The sequence below is a fragment of the Eurosta solidaginis genome, chromosome 5 (genome assembly GCF_040869045.1).
Source record: "Eurosta solidaginis isolate ZX-2024a chromosome 5, ASM4086904v1, whole genome shotgun sequence".
NCBI classification, from domain to species: domain Eukaryota; kingdom Metazoa; phylum Arthropoda; class Insecta; order Diptera; family Tephritidae; genus Eurosta; species Eurosta solidaginis.
The window spans coordinates 127,281,632-127,303,033 of NC_090323.1; the positions used below are offsets into that span (position 1 = coordinate 127,281,632).

Below are 21,402 nucleotides of genomic sequence, written 5' to 3' on the forward strand. Positions count from 1 at the left end.
CCGCGGCTGCACTCGACAAATGTTTGGCAATTTGGAGCACCGCTTAGTACTGTCGGTTTTTTGTTGCTGTTGTATGATTTGTGTAGTATTTGTGTTGTATGTGTATATATATGTAGCGCTTAGGCTGAATAATCAGCCAGTATTATCCTTGCCAATGAATTAGGCTGAATAATCAGCCAGTATAATCAAGGCAGGATCGCCATATACAAGACGTATTCTTGCCTGTAATGAACTTAGGCTGAAAAATCAGCCACCAGAATCATTGGCAGGATCGCCATATACAAGGTGGAAAATGAATAGCGTGTTTTGTGAGGTGTAAGTGCAATGAGTGAATGAATCTTTATTCAAATATTGTTAGCTTATTTATACTAAATTATTCTAAACATATTCTTACATACATATTTACTTTAAGCATACATACTTACATACCTACATACAACTCGACACAAATATGTACCTGCATATGTGTGTTGAGCTGTGACTGTGGGAAACGCAATGTCAGCTAATTTGCCTGAATGCAAATTTGGTTTAGTCGTGCGTTGTACACACACCTGTATTAAGTCGTGTGAGTTGCTCTGTCAGCAACAATTAGCAAATGCCCCTTTTGTGTTGATTAAAATTTAGACTATTTTTGTTACAGGGTAGCATATTAACTGGTTTACTCATTTGGCATTGAAATTGTTGGCTGTTTACACAACAATCATGCAAAATACTTTTGCAAGCCACTGTATGTCAAGCTGATATGAAATTAAATACATCATATATTATTTCTAATTGCTGTTTTTATGTGCGGATCCTTTTTTGCTCATATTTGGAATTCAAATCTATAAATAAAGTTTTGGTTGCAAAGATGGAGATTCCGGCTATTAGCGATCTTTGGGCAGTTTTGGTCGTAGTGCTTTTGTTTAGCTATATATTATTAAAATAATTTGTTAAAAATAAACGATTGTGAGCACACAAAGAAATCTATTTGTACTATGGCTCTATTGTGAATATTTGCACTGCATAACGCTAGATGGCAGTGCAAGCTGTACGTTTTAATTGATTGACAGCTGATTTCTGTTGATATTTGACAAGAGAATTTTATATACATACATAGATACGTTCATAAAACATTCGTACATACAACTTTCATATTTTTGATGGTGACATCGTAGCCGCATATAAGCAAATAAGAACAGCTGATTTCTGTTGATTTTTGATTTGAAGTTTAAGTTAAATACCTACATACATACGTACGTGGTAAGTTGTTAAATTTGTATTTTGCGTGAAACCGATTTATTTATTTGGGGCGAATTATCTATGGTTCTTAAAGATGCAATTACCATTGTTGACAAAACTTTAAAAGACATCATGAATGTTAATTTGCCATTTGAGGGAAAAATATTTGTATTTGGAGGTGATTTTAGACAAGTTCTTCCCGTTGTTAGACATGCGACCAGAACTTCAATTATTGAAAATTGTATAAAACGCTCACCTTGCGGGCAAAAGTAAAAATTCGACGATTAATCCAAAATATGCGAGCAAATAATGACCATGAGTTTAAAAACTGGTTCTCAAACTAGGAAATGGTGACTTAGAAATTCAATCAAATATATCCGAAGATACGATTAAAATACCTCGAAAATGCTAAATTGATCATAATAACCTCAATGCTATAGTCTTTGGAACAAATGAAATAAATGACGGAAACATATCTAATTTTCATTCAAAAGCTATTTTATATCCAAAAAATGATGATTGCTCCACTTTTAATGAGTTTGTTGTATCTAATTTATTGTCAGGTGAGAGTAGAGTTGCGATACAGTTGAGAAAGATGAAACTCATGATGTTCAGTGTTATCCAACTGAGTTTCTTAATTCCCTAAATCCTTCCGGCTTGCCCCCCCATAAACTTCTTTTGAAGAAAAATGCAATCGTAATGCTGATTCGTAACCTTAATGCTGATTCGTAACCTTAATGCCAAAGCAGGACTTATAATAGTGCAAGGTTGGTCGTCATTCATTTAGGAGAGACCACAATCACTGTCAAATTAATCAACTCGGGAAAGATAGCAATTACAGCTCGAATTAAACTTACCCCGTCATATCCAGCTGTACCTTTCCAGATGGCAAGAAAACAGTTTCCGTTAAAGGTAGCTTTCGCTATGACAATTAATAAAGCACAAGGTCAAACCTTTGACAAAGCTGGCTTATATTTGCCTAGCCCTGTATTTTCGCACGGGCAATTATATGTAGCTTTTTCTAGAGTAATGCCAATTTCACACAGAAGTTTAATGAAATAAGTAGTCAAGTTTTCTACATTAAAGGCATAATTTAACTCAATCTTCCATACAAAATGCACATTCTTAATTATCTCATTATTGCTTTATTGAATGCCTAATCGAGTGAAATATCCAGTCGGTTTTGCTTGGTGCTTCGAATTTTATTGTCCATGTAACAAATGATAATCAAAAATAATTATTTTCAATAATTTACAAAAAATAGAAAAACACGAAAAAATCATAATTTAATTTTCGCTGCATTTGCTGCAAAAGATAATATGGCTTTTTCGAAAATAGGCACATATTTGGTTAGGTGCAACATCTATGGGTAGTTGCGCATGCATTTTATTTTAATTGTATTTATAGTTAGGAAGGAAACGGATGCTTTCCATTTTAACTACTTTTTTGTAAAAACGAAATATTTTTTTGGGGCTGCTGACAGATGTTCGCTTAAAGAAGCAAAAGGCCCTGTATGAAAAGGGAAACTTAATTATTTCATTAAATAGAATCGTGATTTGGTTAAGCTTCTGTGTGAAAACGGTATGACACGATTTGAGGATATTACCCTTTCAATGCAAGAAACATTCAAACAAAAAATAAATGATTTTATTTTCACGTCTAATATTGTATTCAAAGAAGTATTGAAAAAATATTTAAATATGTATGTAGCTAGAATCTTTAATATCAATGTGTAAATAGCTATAATATGAGTATATGTGAAAAATAAATTTGTATATTTTCATAACTCGCAACTATGTATGTTTTGTATTTTGTTGCGCAAGATGCGCACGGGTCCGGCTGGTACATACATATATCCATACATACCTGCCCATACATAATGCACTGGCGAAGTTAAGTAACGCTAGCGAATGTTGTTTTTTTGAATACATATGTGTATACATCCCACTCAAAGAAAGTTTGCGCAACGCTGAATTATAATAAGGAGAAAATGAATGTATCGTCCACAGTCCAAATTTATTTTATGGTTTTTGTACACATTCCGGAAGTAATTACAAGTTATTGAACTCAAATTATAAAATTTGTGTATTTATGAAGGTGGCTAACCGGTGTCCATAGCTCTGAACATATGTACGTAGCGCATTCGTAACTTCGAATTTTGTTAATATAATATATAGCCCCGAGCTACAATTTGTAACGTGTAAGATCATCAATACCAACTTGTAAGCTTTGAGATTTTTTTTTACAAAATCTGATTTCGCTGTCCAGATAGCATATAATAAATGCTGATTTTGTGCTAGATGTGTATTATTATAATTTAAAGTTGTTTTTTGTTAATTTGTGCGCATTTAGCTAATGTTGATTGCTGTACAATATCGCATTCAGGCATCAAACTAGACACTGTTAAAACATCGTGAGACGATTTTTTACTAAAATTATAGCGTTGTGTTGGAGTATTGCTCATAGAGGCTTCGACATTTTGTGGTTGCAAATACGGTTGTTTAATCCTTAATTTAGGCACCTCCGGCGCTTTTAAAAGGAATGGTGCATTTTGTCTAATTAAATAATGCTGGAGGTCGGAGAGCCAATTTCGACGTGCTGTCAGCATACAAGTGTCCTTTAGATTTAAGACAAATAGAAAAATAGTATCGAAAAGTTCACCGACAGATTCGAATTCATTGGGAACTATGCCATCTATAGAGCTCTCAAAATAGCTGAACATCGGAAACCATATGCGGGTACGATTCGAGTCGTGTGACATTAGTGCCTATTGATATTTTCAAAAAATGGAGATCAATAAGATATTAAAAAATAATAACAACATAAATTTACCTGGTTATTGGCCAATGTGTGATAATAAAGAAATAGCCTCGATGTTATGTAAAAGGCAACAAATACATCTATTGAATAGTGCTCGTGTGCGGCAAGTATAAAAAATATGCCAAACATATTTAATAGCCAGGTTAGAGTGTGTAAAAAATACAAATTACGAGGGGTATCTGTATATATAAGGAAATATTTATTACATATAAGCATGATTAAATCAAAGCCAGGGAACTTACGATTACGGTTACATTTTAATTACGATTACTTTAATTGTAATATTTTTGTTTATAAAATTACGGATGCAGTAATTGTATTCTAAATTCTTTAGGCTACGATTATTGTACTTGTAATCCTAAAATTCTAGGATTACGATAATTCCAACCGTAATTATGCATATTTTATTTCGTTCTCGTAACATCTCTGTACCACAGTATTTTTATAGCTTAGAATATTTTGAATTAAGGAACATATCCCCAGACTCGTCAAGTAAATATTTAAAATCCTTTATGCATTCTCAGTTAAAATATAGTTATTGTATAATTGATGGGTGTACTACCTGAAACTTTTAAATAGGATCAAATCTCAGTACCCTAAAATTATCGGCAAGTCCCAAAACATGTAATCCAAAATTTTCCGACTTTCTGAATTAAAAAAAAAACTTGTTATATGGATGTTCACTAGCTAATGTTTTGTAAATTTTGCTCCATCAGCTCCCCAGCCAAAAAATTTAAGTGAATATAATAAACAAAATTTACCTGCATAAAGATATTGGGGTCTAAACTTTTCATCCAGACTTTCGATAATTTCAACTACAAACTTATTTTTTGATTAATTATTTGCAGATATTATTAATAAGATGTTATAGGCCATCATATGAATCAGGAGGTGTTACGGACGCTATAAGTCTTAGACACCAATAAAATATGTTACTCGAACTTTCTGTGTTTAAGTGACTTAACTCGAGCATTTTTATTTCGTTTGTTTCTTTAACCATTGTAATTCTCAACTAGTTAGAGAAATATTCTAAAGACATATATAGTTTAAATTTTTTATCCCAAATGGGGGTTCTTCATCGCAAAATAAGGTGCTCAAAACGCAGCTAATACCTTAGAGCCGTAGTGCTCGCCCACAATAAATACAAACAAGGTGCAACAGCGGGGTTGAAAAAGATTCTCTCAGAGCCAAAGTACTCGCCCCTATTAAATTCATACAAATATTTAGTAATTATTTAGCATCCTATGTTTTTCTACAAGAACAAACAATATAAATAACATATAATAAAATTTAAAAACTACTAGCCCTCCGAATCACCAAAGCTTAGACTTTCTGGAAAAAACATGTTTTACGCCGACCCCGAACGGCATCTGCAAGGCAGATGGATTTTCACTAACAAGCCCTTTATGACAGAAATGCCCTCGGAATCTTTGCTAAATCACTGCTGAGCTTTTTTCCTAAATTTTCGAGGTTGCTTGGCCCGGAACTTGAGCTCAGGACCTTCGGTATGGTAGGCGGTGCACGCTACCACCGCATCACGGCCGCCGAACCAAAAAAATACTTTTTTCTTGTTTTTTTGGTAACAGACGCGACACAAGGATAAGGGAAAGATCAATTTATAAAAACTCCAGTTTTTGATAAATTTTTTTCATGTTACATTGAAAAAGCCTAAAATCATTAAGTCATAGGGATAAGGAAAAATAATCAACTATTTTATTCCTGCATCATGCACATACGGTCAGTGAAAAAATAAAGTGTACACACGTGGAAAGTAACAATATTAGCTCTACTTAAGGGTTTTCCGGGTGACACAATGGAATATTTTTTTTTTTTTGGAAGTATTTTTATGTTTGGGTTTACTGGTCTGTACATAATAAATTATTATATTTCAGAACTCCCTCGATTGGAGGGGTACCGTTGGTACTTTCTGATAGGGTTACATATTTGGGGATTATTTTGGACAAGAAACTGTCCTGGAGACCCAATGTGGAAGATAGGGCCAGGGATGCCGCGGTTACCTTGTACTGCTGCAGGACGGCTATCGGAAAGAGATAGGGACTTTCGCCAGGAGTAGTACACTGGCTTTATGAGATGGTGGTCAAACCAAATCTACTCTATGGGGTGCTGGTCTGGTGGAAAGCACAGTAGATATTGCGGGAAAGGCAGCTTTCTGACTTCAGACACTCTAGCCTTCTTACCAGTTTCGACTTTATCCCTGACAGGGCGGATAATTGTATGCCGATAACTGCTCCCTATACAACCTTCACCCCAGTCATTCCGCCGAGAGAGGAGTGGGGAAGAGGATTCATCTGCGGCAGGGGATCGGTTAACTTGTTCACGGATAGGTCGAAGTTGGACGGCAAGGTTGTTGGGGGATATTTTGTCAAGAGCTAAATGTAAGCCGCAAGTTTAAGTTGGCTGACCACTGCAGTGTATTCCAAGCGGACGTTGCTGCGATTAAGGACGCGATGGATAAAATGCTATCCAGTGTTACTACGGTTAGGAAATTCAACATCTACTCTGATAGCCAGGCGGCTATCAAGGCCTTGAGTTCAACTACAGTGAGATCGAGGGTGGTCTGGGAGTGCCTGACCTCGCTTGCGGTTGCATCGAACTATTTTATAATTCAGATTATCTGGGTCCCGGGCCATAGTGATATCCCGGGCAACTTTCAAGCTGATCTCTTAGCCCGCATCGGTACAACTGAACCGGATGAAGATGGCTGAAAGGATTTCGGGATTCCGCTGGCCACCTGTGGTTTGTTCCTCCAAGCTGGGCCTCGAGTCAGCTCAGCAAACGTTGGGCGGACACCACTTGCAGGGTAGCAAGATCTTTCTGGAAAGTGGATGGCAGGCGGTCTGCCGAAGTACTTGGGTTCACTAAGGCTGCAGCTGTATGGAGGATGATGAGGTGGAATCATCAAATCACTTTATCCTTGATTGCCCAGCTTTTGCCAGAACAAGGCGAAAGTACCTCGGTCGCGACTAACTTGGATCTCCCGAGGATTTAGCCAAGGTTCATAGACTGTATAGCCGACTATTTCAACACCCATGATGACTTATCATCACCGATCCACACATTGAAGGCTTGGTGATTAGCGCATCAAGCCATTAATGTACTTGCTTTGTAAGTGATATGTAATTCTGTTCAATTTAATGGAAAACCCAAAACAAAACTCTTAAAACAAAAAAGTTCATGACCAATATATACATATCTCAAATACTTCATATTGTGGCCAATATTAGCAGTTCGAGCGGCCACCGTGGTGTGATGGGTAGCGTGCTCCGCTTATCACACCGTATGCCCTGGGTTCAACTCCCGGGCAAAGCAACATCAAAATTTTAGAAATAAGATTTTTCAATTAGAAGAAAATTTTTCTAAGCGGGGTCGCCCCTCGGCAGTGTTTGGCAAGCACTCCGGGTGTATTTCTGCCATGAAAAGCTCTCAGTGAAAACTCATCTGCTTTGCAGATGCCGTTCGGAGTCGGCATAAAACATGTAGGTCCCGTCCGGCCAATTTGTAGGGAAAAATCAAGAGGAGCACGACGCAAATTGGAAGAGAAGCTCGGCCTTAGATCTCTTCGGAGGTTATCGCGCCTTACATTTTTTTTTTTTATTAGCAGTTCGATACGTCACTATGCTGCTAGTAAATAAATGCACAACGACAGCAAACCAAGCAGCCACACGTACATGTAAACATTAAAGCAAGCAGCCACACATACATGTAAACAGCAAAGCTAAGAGAAAAGAGAAGTGATTAATAAGAGGCGTCAGTTCGTATTTTTTGCGATTTTCACTTGTGGGGTATTTTTAAATTGCCTCTACACATTTTCACGGGGTATTTGGGTTTGTATTAACTAAAAGATTCATCCTATTTCCAACAATCACAATATGTTTAAGGCCGGTATTATGTATGTCACCGTTAATGTTTGCGTCGCAGTCACTCACAATCACATTCACCCAGAAGTTCGTATTTTATAACTTCTTACGTATTCGCGTTTGTCCTATTACGTACATAGTCACTACTTATTCACAGCGACTGTCAAACTCATTACGTAGCCAGTATAGCCACTTATTACTTTTGTTATTTCAGAAGACATTGCAGTGCAATTTTTTCGGAATATCATCGTTTCAACGAGCTGGCAATATTGCAGCGAAACACCTGATAATTGTAAATCAATTGAAGTAGTGCGAAACGATTTCAATAATATTGATTGTTAATGTTTTTAAGTGCCGAATATTAACCAGTTGCTTGCTAAGTTGTCGGTTTCCGGAAAATGGAAAAAATGTTTACCTTTCGATATGCTCCTTTATATTGAGCTCTTTTGCATAACTATTTAATATGGAATATTCCGTGGCAATTCCGAGGGCAGTGTTTTGGCAGCTTTGCATCCTTTTGGAGTGTGTGTTCTTAAATCAAACTGACTACGAGTAGCACACAAGCGGTTGACCTTTGTATGTTGTTAGCAATGTTTTCATTATCTTTTTCCCAAGACCTGCCGGCAAGCGATTTGAGGATTTTGTTGCGGCCTTGCAATACAGCTGCAATTTTGGTACCATGCGCCTTGAAGCTCATATCACTATAGCCGTATGGGCTGTGCTGAAGATTTCCTAGACACAGCCTCATTGCAGTTGTTAACGCTACACTGTTTGTAACGTTAAACTGTTCTTTTTCATAATATAAAAGCTGACATTTTTTGCGACAAACAAAATTTCTAAATTTTTTTTACAAGATTTTGTGTTCGAATTTTATTATAAAATTGCTTCATTGTTCTTTCAAGTTTAGAAGGACTAAGAGTGACAAAGCCACTATTGAAAGTATCTGGCAATGAGGCTAGTGGCTTCTCATGTCATTAGGAAAACAATACATGAAAATCAGTCTTTATAAAATGGCGAAAGTGAGGTGAAATTTTTTGCTAAATGACGAAGGTCTGGCAGTCACGGGCTCGTTGTTGTAGCAGTGCTTCGCCCCATCCAATAGGTGCGACAACTCACAAATTGTCACCAAAATCCTCTAACGGGGGCCCTAGGAAACTTTCGGTTTCAATAGGGGTGGATCAGAGTGAGAGGAGGGTTAGAGGCGATGGTTCCACATTGCAATTGAAGATATGGTTGGTGTCATGTGGGTACACATTGCAAGCATGATATACATATTGTGTGTCGGGGTTGATTCTGGATAGGTAAGAGGTTAATCTGTTACAGTATCCAGATCGAAGTTGAGCTCTAGTGACGCCCATCTCCCTAGGCAGTATACTTTCCTCTTCTGTAAGTACAAGGTATTTATCTTTTAGAACTGGGTACGCCGGGCAATTCCTGGCATAGAGGTCCGACGCCTTATTTTTATCACTGAGGGCCTGTTTGTATTTTTTTCCTCATACGGCTGTGTTCTCAGGTGCCGTATTTCCTCATAATGCTTGCGGAGATGACTTTTAGTCTACGACCCTTTTAAATTTGTTTTATATCTAAGTTGCCGTGGTCTTTAACCGATCCCGTCCATTTTTACTAGAATTGTTTTCTGCTATAAGGAAAATATGTTAACACAATTTAATTACGATATGTTAATTTTTCTTCGATTTATGGCTACCGAAACATAGAAAATTGCTTAGTCATAAAAAAGGTGGTGCCACACCCATTTTAAAAAATTTTAGTGTTTTCCAATTTAATGTTATAATTCAATTTAGAAAGTAAAATTCCATTGATACAAAGCTCTTTTTCGCTAAGATATAGGTTATTATTTTCGTCTACGACCCTTTTAAAAATATTTTATATAAAAGTGGGCGTGGTCTTTAACCGATCTCGTAAATTTTTTCTAGAAATATTTCCCACTATAGAGAAAATGTTTACCCAATTTTATTACGATCCGTTAATTTTTCTTCGAGTTATGGCTCCCGAAACATAGAAAATTGCTTAGTCATAAAAGGGCGGTGCCACGCCCATTTTTTTTTTAATTTGAAGTTTCTCCTATTTATTGCACTTAGGAAATGAAATACCATTGATATAAAGCGCTTTTTTGCAAAGATATAGCTTATTTTATTCGTCCACGACCCTTTTAAAAATCTTTTATATAAAAGTGGGTGTCCTTAACCGATTTCGTTAATTTTTCTTCAAAGCATTCCTTATAGTAAATGCAACCTTCTGCCGAATTTTGTTACGATAGGTTTAACGATTTTTGATGTATGATTAATAATATTTGTCAAATTGATTTTATCACAAGTGGGTGGTGCCACGCCCATTTTAAAAATTGTTTCCAAATTTTTATCTAGTCTCAATACCAGTCCACTTGTCAAATTTCAACATTCTAGGTGTCTTATTTACTAAATTATCAGGTTTTTTGTATTTTCCAAAATGTTATATATATAAAAAGTGGGCGTGGTTATCATCCGATTTCGCTTATTTTCAATTCTGAGTCCAGATAAGCTCGTGTACCAAATTTGGTGAAGATATCTCAATATTTACTCAAGTTATCGTGTTAACGGACAGACGAACGGACGGACATGGCGCAATCAAATTTTATTTCGATACTGATGATTTTGATATATGGAAGTCTATATCTATCTCGATTCCTTTATACCTGTACAACCAACCGTTATCCAATCAAAGTTAATATACTCTGTTTGCAAAGCACGCTGAGTATAAAAAGATTCGCCAACCTTTTATTATAAGCCTGGTAAAGAGAATAAAGTAGCAGATGCGCTCTCTCGGCAATTTATTAACAATCATAGTACTTCATTAGAAACATTGCACAGTGAAGAGTCATATACTGATGTAATTAAGAAAGTTAAATGTCCTGTACACCAATTTAAAAATCAGCTTGTTTTGTCAAAAGCACAATCGTTACATAAAACTACGAAAAAGATTTCTAAAAATTTCTGTCGTCATACAATATTTTTTGATACCCATTCAAAGGTTGCTAATATCCCTAATGAGGCGTTAAATGAACAAAAATAGGAAAATATAGAAGAGGTTAAGAAGACTGTTACAAAAGGCATCCCTCCAATTGTAATTAAGCCGAAAGTGAAACAAGCCATTGAGAAAACCAAAATAGATTTGAAGGTCCCTCTCAGTTAAATGTAGGAAGGGTAGTAAATAAAAACAATGGTACTATAACAATAAGGGCAAAGTCAACCAATGATAAAAACAAAATAAAAGATGCCCTAACTGAAAGATGAGATCAAAATACCTATAATATTGCTGAACCCAAAGTCCCTTGCCCAAAAATTGTTGTTGCTAATAGCCGTGTTTTTTTATACACGCGTATACGTTTACGTTTGCGCGTGAAAAAAAACGCCTACCCTCTCTTAGATAATGCTTAGGAGACCCATCTAGCGGCAGTGGTTAAATAACTAGCTATAGCCACAGGGTGTACCGAAAAGCGGAGACATAACCCTCTGATGGTCTTAGGGTATAATATATAGCTAAATCAGTTGCGATGAATTGTAGACACATATAGAATACATAGAATTAGTGTAGAGGGTGAAACAAAGACACATATTTAAGTTACATCTGAGTATAATGCGTTTTGAAATTTATTAGGACAAATTTTATGCGCAGCAACTTCAGACGTGTATTTAAAGTTTGTCGCTTAGCAGTCCATATAAAGTTTAAGCGTATAGACGTTTACGTGTAAAAAAAAAACACGGCTAATATTAGTCCGGAACATAAGGAAGAAGAAATATTTAGCAGCATTGCTGCTCAAAATGAAGTATTGTAAATGTGTAAAAATTATCCATTCTAAGAAAGATAACAGAACTGCACATATCAATGCCATAATTGAAATAGAGCACAAATATTTTGAAGACGCTTTGAAATGCAAGAAACGTTGGTTGGGATGGATGCCAAGTTTACGATGGGCAAACGGTCAGAAGGTGCTATAAATGTTTAGGATTCAATCACATAGCAAGTAATTGCACTCACAAACAAAGATGTAGCAAGTGTTTGGGGGAGCATAAAGTTGAAGAATGTAAAGAGAGTAGACTTTTAAACAAATGCGGAAACTGTTTGGAGGCCAATAACCAGTTAGGATTCAAGTTAGGTACTGATCATAACATTATGAGTATCGATTATCCAGTTTATCAAAGAAAACTCAAACTGGAGAAGCAAAGAGTTGGTTTTTAGCAACCAAAACATAATATACTGGGAAGAAACGCTTTTAATTTAAAATGTATTTATTTAAATATATGTAGTTTGTTAGCTAATAAAGCGGAACTTGAAAGGCTTTTAGAAGAAGTAGATCCGGACGTCCTATTGTGCTCTGAAGCTTGCATAACATCAGATGAGCCGTTTATTTTGAAAGTGGCATAAGTCATTTCCAACTCATGGTCTTAAATGCATTGTTATTTTTGAACGAATGCATATATAGATGGTTCTACAATTATAAAATAATAATAAGAATTGCATCTTTTGGATATTGTACTCTAAAAAACTGGAGGCGAGGAGAGATACAAACAAATTACCACTGAACCTAAACGACATGAAATGACTTATGCCACTTTCAAAATAAACGGCTCAGATATTACTGATGGGGAAATATATATTGCTTTTTATAAAACAGTTCGTTGCGATTCGCATAGCAGGCACACAGGAGGGGTTGTATTACTTTTGAAAGAAGGAATCGATTTTAAAGTTAGTTATAATAGATCCAGGTGTGCAGAACGTCTGGTGTGCAATAATCAAATTAAAAAACTTTGATTTCAAATGGCAAATTGGTGTGTTATACCATTCCCCGAGCGCTAGCGATAGTGAATTTTTAGATTACTTAGATACCATACTAACAGATGCTTATGAAAGTGACACCAATTCCCTTTTAATTTGTCATTTAAACATAAACCTAAATGTAGCTTCCGCACATAGCTGTAAATTAAATGAGATTCCCGCTCGTTGCGCTATGGAACAAATGATAAATTTTAATACTAGAGTTACAGAAACGTCACAAACAAAAATCGATCTATTATACACAAATGCAAACATACAGTCTTGTGTAAAACTACTAAATAATAGAATATCCGATCACGAAACAGTCTCATTTTCCATCAAAGTTAATAATTCAAATCCCTTGCGAAGGATGATTTCCTCAACGTCTTGGGATAATTATACTACCGACAGCCTTTTAAATTTATTGTTACGAATATTAGCAAAACTAAGGAGTGCTGCCAGCTCTAAGCCGATGCTAAGCAGTGACGTGAATACACATCAATAATTCAATCATCATGTATCTACATAAACGAAACAATAACTGCGTCTCCATATATGTACCATGTACGTATACGAGCAGCGGAGAGTCAATGCGCAAACACATGCATATATCTGAGATACTCCTATAAGTATGCAATGAGGAAAACTATAAAATTGTGCAATTGTAGTTACAGCTGAGATGTTTGAGAGCTAATGTACTAGTAGATTCTGGAAGCGCCTAGAAGATGCGAATGTTAAAATCAAAGAGTATAAAAGACGACAGATGTAGAGGCGCTGGAATTCAGTTTGATTTGAGTTGTCAAGCAGTTACGACTAAGACGATATCTAGCGAGCAATAGCAGTATTATTTTGAAAGTCAGTTCATTTAAGCTATCAGTTTGGTTATTAAGCTATTCGTTGCACAGTTTGAGTGTTATTGTGAAGTATTTTAATAAAGGCCATTTTTCCATTATTCAATATTGGAGTTATTTATTCAACAGTTTAGCGATACGAACCTAGCAAAAGGGCAAATAAGAGGATTTGCAGCAAATACGTTACAATTGGTGTCAGAAGAGGAATTGTTGAATAAATTCCAGAGGACAAGGACATGGCAAAGTTCAGTGAATTGAAGATCCAGCAACTGAAGAAGGAGTTGGAGAGCCGTGGATTGAATACAAGCGGCGTTAAACTTGAACTTCAGGCACGGCTACGAGAGTCAATGGAAGCAGAAGGAGTTGATGTGGAAGAGTATGTCTTTCATCTTGATGGCGAGGAGACAACAAAAATTGAAGAGAAAAACGAAACATCGCAGACGGTTACCAGCACAGACTTGAACATGATATTGGCTGCAATATCTGCACAAACATCGACAGTAGCATCAATGTCGTCGCAATTGGCATCCCAACTGGAATCGCAAAAGACAGAAATAGCATCTCAGCTGGCATCTCAACTGTAATCTCAAGAGACACGTATAACATCAAAGATTGAAGCACAAGAGGCACGTATAACAGAAATGTCATCACAAATATCCACAAATATGTCATCACAGCTGGAAGAACAAAAGACATATATGGCAACCCAACTGAAAGAACAAGAGACACGCATAACAGTACAACTAGAAGCACAAGAGGCGGGCATATCATCAAAACTCGAAGCGCGCATGGACGAAAAAATTATGCAGTTTGAAGAAAAATTGGAGGCAGAGGTGGATGCGTTGAGAGGTCGTATACAGGAATTGCAACTTAATCGGCCGGCTGCTTCAGCGAGTAATACGAAGGTAAAAACTCCATCTTTTGACGGTTCTGTCCCTTTCCAGGTCTTCAAGCTACAGTTTGAGAAGACCGCAGCAGTGAACAACTGGAATGCGGAAGATAAAGTTGCTGCACTGTTCGTGGCATTGAAGGGGCCAGCAGCGGAAATCCTGCAGACGATTCCCGAAGGAGAGCGGAACAATTATGAAGCATTGATGGCTGCTGTAGAACGACGTTATGGAAGCGAGCATAGAAAACAGATATTCCAAATTGAGTTGCAAAACCGCTACCAAAAAGCAAATGAGACATTGCAGGAGTTTGCTTCAGATATTGAAAGATTGGCTCATCTTGCAAATGCGGACGCACCCGTGGAATACACTGAAAGGGTAAAAATCCAGTTTCATAAATGGCATACGGGACGTGGAAACGAAGCGAGCTACATACGCGAATCCAAAACTAACATTTGCTGAAACGGTATCGCATGCACTGACTCAGGAAACAGCCTCGCTTCTGTGTAAGCCAGTTTTCAAAGCACGCCGTGTGGAAGTAGAAAGGCCAGAGTGGGTAGACACAATTTTGAAAGCACTGAAGGGATCTCAACAGAAGAATGCCGGAGTTATTAAATGTTTCAAGTGCGGCAACCCAGGTCACATTGCACGTCATTGCGATCTTGGTCCTAATAGTTCCAACAATGTGGGTGGCCGTAAACGCAAAGCTGGCGGAAATGAGCAAGAGCGTGTCGGATGTAAAGAACCGGCTTGAATGTCCTGTGATATCTGTGTCCCCGGCTTTTGAATGTCCTGTGATATCTGTGCCGCAGATTGGAAGGAAATCAAGCAGTCTTACCATCAGAGGGAATGTGGATGGTAAAGAGCGTGTACTGACTGTAGATACGGGGGCATCTCATTTCTTGATTCGATCTGATTTGGTCTACAGCAGAGTAAAGTCATTACCTGGAGCAAGGTTGCGTACGGTCACAGGCGAGTATAATCAAGTCCAAGCGAAGTGGTATGTGAGGTATTAATTGGAAAAGTCATGGTTCTACACAAATTCGTTGTGGCGGAGATCGTTGATGTAGTCATATTGGGAGTGGACTTCTTGGTTGACCATGATATCAGGATCGATATGCGGAGAAAAATTATGCGCTATAAGAAGCAGGACATACCACTTAACTTTAGTTTGGAAAAAGGGTTCAGCAGTAATCGGGTACTGGTGGAAAAGACTCGACAAAGACCACGAAAGTCAAAGGCAAAGGTTGATAGATCGAATAAGCCAAATAAATCAAAAGTACCTGCGAGAGAAACACTGGCATTGACAAAACCTAAAAGACGCAGGAAAACGAAGCAACGAATTTCCGAGAAAGAATGCGAGGGTAGTTTCAAGCCAGAGCGCACTACTGTGGGGAAACGTGGGAACGATACAGATTATGCAAAGCAAATCCGTTCAGCGCAAGCTCTACGAAGTAGTGCATCGGCCAAACAACAGAGTGTGAAGGAACGAACCAGGGTATTGAGTAGTACGATGAAACACAGGTACCATGAGAACAATAATTCGAAAGGTTTCTTGGCGGGAGATTTCGTACTGTTATACAACCCTCACCGGCGGAAAGGTGTTCCATCCAAATTTCGGTGCAGTTGGGAAGGCCCGTACAAGGTTGTGAAGAAGATCAGTGATACCATCTACCGCATACAAAGCATTGAGAAACCACGGAGTAGAAGAGTGGTACATTTGGCGATGCTAGCGGCGTTTAGATCGAGAGATTTCTCTGATCGGGACGATCAGACTTAGGTGGAGGGCAGTGTTACGAATATTAGCAAAACTAAGGAGTGCTGCCAGCTCTAAGCCGATGCTAAGCAGTGACGTGAATGCACATCAATAATTCAATCATCATGTATCTACATAAACGAAACAATAACTGCGTCTACATATATATACCATGTACGTATACGAGCAGCGGAGAGTCAATGCGCAAACACATGCATATATCTGAGATACTTCTATAAGTATGCAATGAGAAAAACTATAAAATTGTGCAATTGTAGTTACAGCTGAGATGTTTGAGAGCTAATGGACTAGTAGATTCTGGAAGCGCCTAGAAGATGCGAATGTTAAAATCAAAGAGTATGAAAGGCGACAGATGTAGAGGAGCTGGAATTCAGTTTGATTTGAGTTGTCAAGCAGTTACGACGAAGATGATATCTAGCGAGCAATAGCAGTATTATTTTGAAAGTCAGTTCATTTAAGCTATCAGTTTGGTTACTAAGCTATTCGTTGCACAGTTTGAGTGTTATTGTGAAGTATTTTAATAAAGGCCATTTTTCCATTATTCAATATTGGAGTTATTTATTCAACAGTTTAGCGATACGAACTTAGCAAAAGGGCAAATAAGAGGATTTGCAGCAAATACGTTACATTATTAATAAATTGCGACTTTAGTATATATAGCTTTGCGGGAATAAACTAAAATTAAATGTTAGCAAAACAAGCTTTATGATCATATCCAGAACGTGTAATAAAGATTCGCCGAAAATTGATCTAGAAATAATGAGTACAAAAATAGAGGAAGTTCAAATATTTAAGTATTTAGGGGTACAGATTGACAACAAGTTAAAGTTTAATGATCACGTTGAATATATAGTTGCTAAAATTGCCAAGAAAATTCGATTCTGGAAGAGATCATGTAAATATATAAGTAAAAAATATAAATTGACAGTCTACAGATCCATAATTGAGCCGCACTTTATATACTGTCAAACAATATTTTTTATTGCTAGCGAAGCACAAGTAGATAAGCTACAGGTTATGCAAAATAAAACTATGATATTTATCCTTAAGCTGCAATACGACACTCCAATAAAAACTATGATCGAAACACTTAATTGGCTCAGCGTTAGACAGCTTATATTTTATCACAGTATGAAATTTGTATTTAATATGAAGATTGGAATGTTGCCTGAGTACTTGAGTGATAAACTAATTTATGTTAATGAAGCCCACTCATACGTAGTCAGAGAAAACAACAATTTCAGACTTCCTCTCTTCAAAACAGAAGTGGACAAGCAAAATATATTTTATAAAGGCTTAGAAAGTTTTAACGAACTTCCTAATCATATAAAAAATAGTAATAATTTAAAAACACTCAAGAAAAAATTGCTAGAGCACTGTAAATCTCTCCCGCTAAGGTAAACAAGTTTTAATTGTCCTTATTTTTGATTTTTCATGTACGGACACATGATGGAGAATGCACAACCAGCTAAGCCTTGAGCTGCCGAATGATAAACCGTAAATGGATCACCCGACAGAAAATTGATGGGGCACAACGTGCTTTCCAAACAAAAGTTGGAACAGGGGGGATTGGAAATACGCCCTTTTCAACCTCCCATTACATGTTGAGCTGTGCTGATCGGAATCTTCTTGCATTCCTACAGAGTCATAAATGAAAATATATGTTCAAAATTTTGCTGCCTTATGCTGGGAGCACTGGAGGATTGGAAACACGTCCTTTCCAACCTCCCTTAAAAGAGTGACTCCCAGACTCGTCCGTTTGTCATGCTAATAAATATGCTGATCGGAATCACATGGCATTCCGACAGCATATTCAATAGAACTAAGTAAATTTAATAATTAATTGTATTTAGTAATTTAAGTTTTAGACCTAAACAGCCGTAATAATAAATAAATTAAATTAAATCATTTAATTAGCACAATCCCTTAAATAAATCCAAATACTCTATGAAAATGTCTAGAAGCAATTTAAAAATACTCTTCAAATTGTACATTTCAAATTTCGCAAAAAGTCAAACTGACGTCTCTTATTATTTCTATACTTTTGGCTTCTGTGATTGTAGATGCATGGCTTCACCTAGTAAATGAAAGCCTAAAATCAGAAGCCTATGCGAGAGGCGTTTTCAAGTCCAAGCATAGGTAGCATTATAATGCATGAAAATTCTTTCACATTTGAATCATTTTTCGGCTCGCTCAACAAAGCTTTTTTATTTTTATTATAGAAGACTGCGAAAATTTCTATGCATGTCTAATCTAAAGAAAAATATAACTAATGTACGGATAATGTACGGAATGTGGTTAAAAAATTCTAAAAATCAGGGAGATGTTAAATCGCCCAAAAACTGATATTATTTTAACCTTCCGATAGATTGTGGCGTCTGGCCAGACGAGAAGGCTTTATTTTCGTGAATAACTTTACTGCTACCCACCCGATCATGAAAAGCATTACTGAATTTTTAAGTTTAGAGGCGGTCTTTATAATAATTCCGAAATCGATATTTTTTTATTTTTTTTTTATGTTTTTTTGTACCAAAGTTGATTAAGTCACATTTTAGCATTGTCGTCTGGCTAGACGAACATAGCCTATAAGACCTCATAGTTCGTATTCATTTCAAAATTTATCAATAAAAATTCAAACTTATTTCTGGGTAGTCACAGTGTGCGATAAGTTTTTTCAAAATTTTAGTAAAAATTCAAATATTTGTGGATTTTGTTTTATCTTTTTTTTTTTGTACCAAATTTAATTGTCACTTTTTAGCGTTGTCGTCTGGCTAGACGAACATAGCCTATAAGACCTCATAGTTCGTATTAATTTCAAAATATATCAATAAAAATTTAAACTTATTTCTGGGTAGTCACAGTGTGCGAAGAGTTTTTTCAAAATTTTAGTAAAAATTCAAATATTTGTGGATTTTGTTTTATCTTTTTTTTTTTGTACCAAATTTAATTTTCACTTTTTAGCGTTGTCGTCTGGCTAGAAGAACATATTTTTAAGCCTATAAAACCTCATAGATCGAATTCATTTCAAAATTTATCAAAAAAAATTCAAATATTTGTGAATAAAGTTCAAAGTGTAAAATTTCGTCTGGCCAGACGACAACGCTGAGACGTGTTGAATTTATTCACCGCTAATCGGAGGGTTAATCTAGAATTAAATGACATACAAAACGGGTTTTCGTTCTTTTCTTTAAAAATACTTACTTGAGCATGTAAAAAAAATCGAAGTTTTTGGAAAATTTAAAAATTTAACTAAACGTTTAGTTTTAATGTTGAAGTTAAAACGATTATTTACATAGTACCTAAAAAACAAAAAAGTGTAACTTTTTACAAAACATAGTTTGCTAAACCTCTTTATAAAACCGGCCCAGGTCTGCGGAAAAAGGACAATATAGTGCTATAAAACTAACATATTAGTATATAATCTTTCGTTTAATCGTCTATTCATTTATTACATTCATACATTTATTGAGTTTGAGACATATACAGGCCAATTCTAAACAAAAATTCCGTGCGAGTTTTTTCCCTTCTCCCATTCCTCATATTCTAAATAAAAAATCCTTGCGAGGTTTTTCACATCACCCTTTCCTATTATTCTGAACAATGTTCGAAAAAGGGAAAACCGCTTAATTGAGAAAAGTAGGTATTATGAATGTTACTGAGAGATTGGGAGATTCCACTGCCATTTTTTTGGAGTTTTTTCACATGTTGAATTAAAGGGAATGCATCAAAATAGTTTAAGTTTACTGTTTCTTTTACGAAGAAACACTAATTTGTACACATTTGTGCTAAATTACATAAACATTCTACCACAGAGTCTTTGTTGCAGTCCAAAAGTATTTAAATAAGCAACGGAAGAGTTCTTAGCAAATTTGATGCAGTCATCCAGAAATGGTGTTGCTATGGCACCAATTCGTTACTCATTTCAGTCAATACCATATGAAATGCAATACTGTGCTTTGTTTATATTTAGTTCTCAATTTTAAACAAATTCGCAATAATAACTAAACTTTACAAGTTGTTGAACAAAAATAGAAATGCGCAACAAAATTTCAAATCAGCTGACGAAAATTCGAAATTCCTATTCCCCAACTAATCTTCTCCCTAGGAGAAAAGAATTGGAGGAATTTTTCCGCGGGAATAAAAAAAGTCCGTGAGAACGAAATTCCGCGAGAATATTTAGAATTAGTCTGATAAAAATAATTTAATACCCGTTTTTTAAAGTATTTTGATGCAGCTCCTCCCGGGACTTGAACCCAGCGATGCCATGGAATTAGGAATTTTAAACCCGGTTTAAAAAAGCAACAAAGCAAAAGGCAAATCAAACAAACGCGTAGAAACAAATAAACAATAAACAAACACGATTACTTTTTTTGGGTAAATAATGGCTTTGGCTTTCTTTTACAGAACCACTTAGGAACGCCACTGATTGCTAGGCTGTATCTGGTTTGCCGGGTATTGAACCAGTAAATTGAGATGTTATTTTAAATTTGAAAATTTTTTGTATACTACTTTTTGCTATAGTTTTTTATTAGGCTTAAAAACTAAAACTAAAACTCGATCTTTTTCATGATAAACGTTTCTTGCTCTCCTAAAATTAAGATTTTAGCCACCATCCCCTTCTAGCTACGCTCATGGACTAATTATATTATTTTATGTTTATCACCCTTTGTTATGTCTCCAATGTTTAAATCAAAACATATCATATAAAAGGCAAAACCCCCTTCCTCAGTCTTCTTTCTACTAACAAGGCTCTTGAACTTATACAATATTTATCTCTTTATCGGCCCTTGACAAGTGTGCAATGTCTAACCCAAATCTTAATAGATACATACATATGTATACATATATATATATATATATAGTTATAAATGAAATTCTGGATCTACTCACATTCAGTTATAAAAAAGTTTAATAGTGTCAGTGCCACCGTATGTCCGCTAAACATATAATCTCCGCAAGTACGCACACCCTGAATAGACATTCCGAGACCACTCCAAATAGTGTATGCTCGAGAAATACGTAACTGCAACGCTTCTGGGATAGTGAGACTACGAAGAAAATATCGAATCAATAGCAATCATTGGAAGATAACAAATTATCAATATAATTCCATAATAATTTGAACCCTGGCACAATATTAAAAAAAATATTTTACA

The 21,402-nt window shown here is 36.1% G+C and overlaps 1 protein-coding gene across 1 annotated transcript in view; it reads right to left on the reverse strand.

Moving 5' to 3' along the window:
• Positions 1 to 3,218: 3,218 nt before the first annotated feature.
• SMSr (Sphingomyelin synthase related) overlaps positions 3,219 to 21,402 on the reverse strand; it is a 208,580-nt gene continuing 190,396 nt past the window's right edge. The window contains exons 4-6 of the mRNA XM_067788583.1: positions 21,137 to 21,294; positions 4,054 to 4,220; positions 3,219 to 3,988 (exon numbers count right to left, since the gene is read on the reverse strand). Coding sequence (XP_067644684.1) covers positions 3,539 to 3,988; positions 4,054 to 4,220; positions 21,137 to 21,294 — 775 coding nt within the window. The 3' untranslated portion in view covers positions 3,219 to 3,538. The remainder of the gene's footprint in view (positions 3,989 to 4,053; positions 4,221 to 21,136; positions 21,295 to 21,402) is intronic.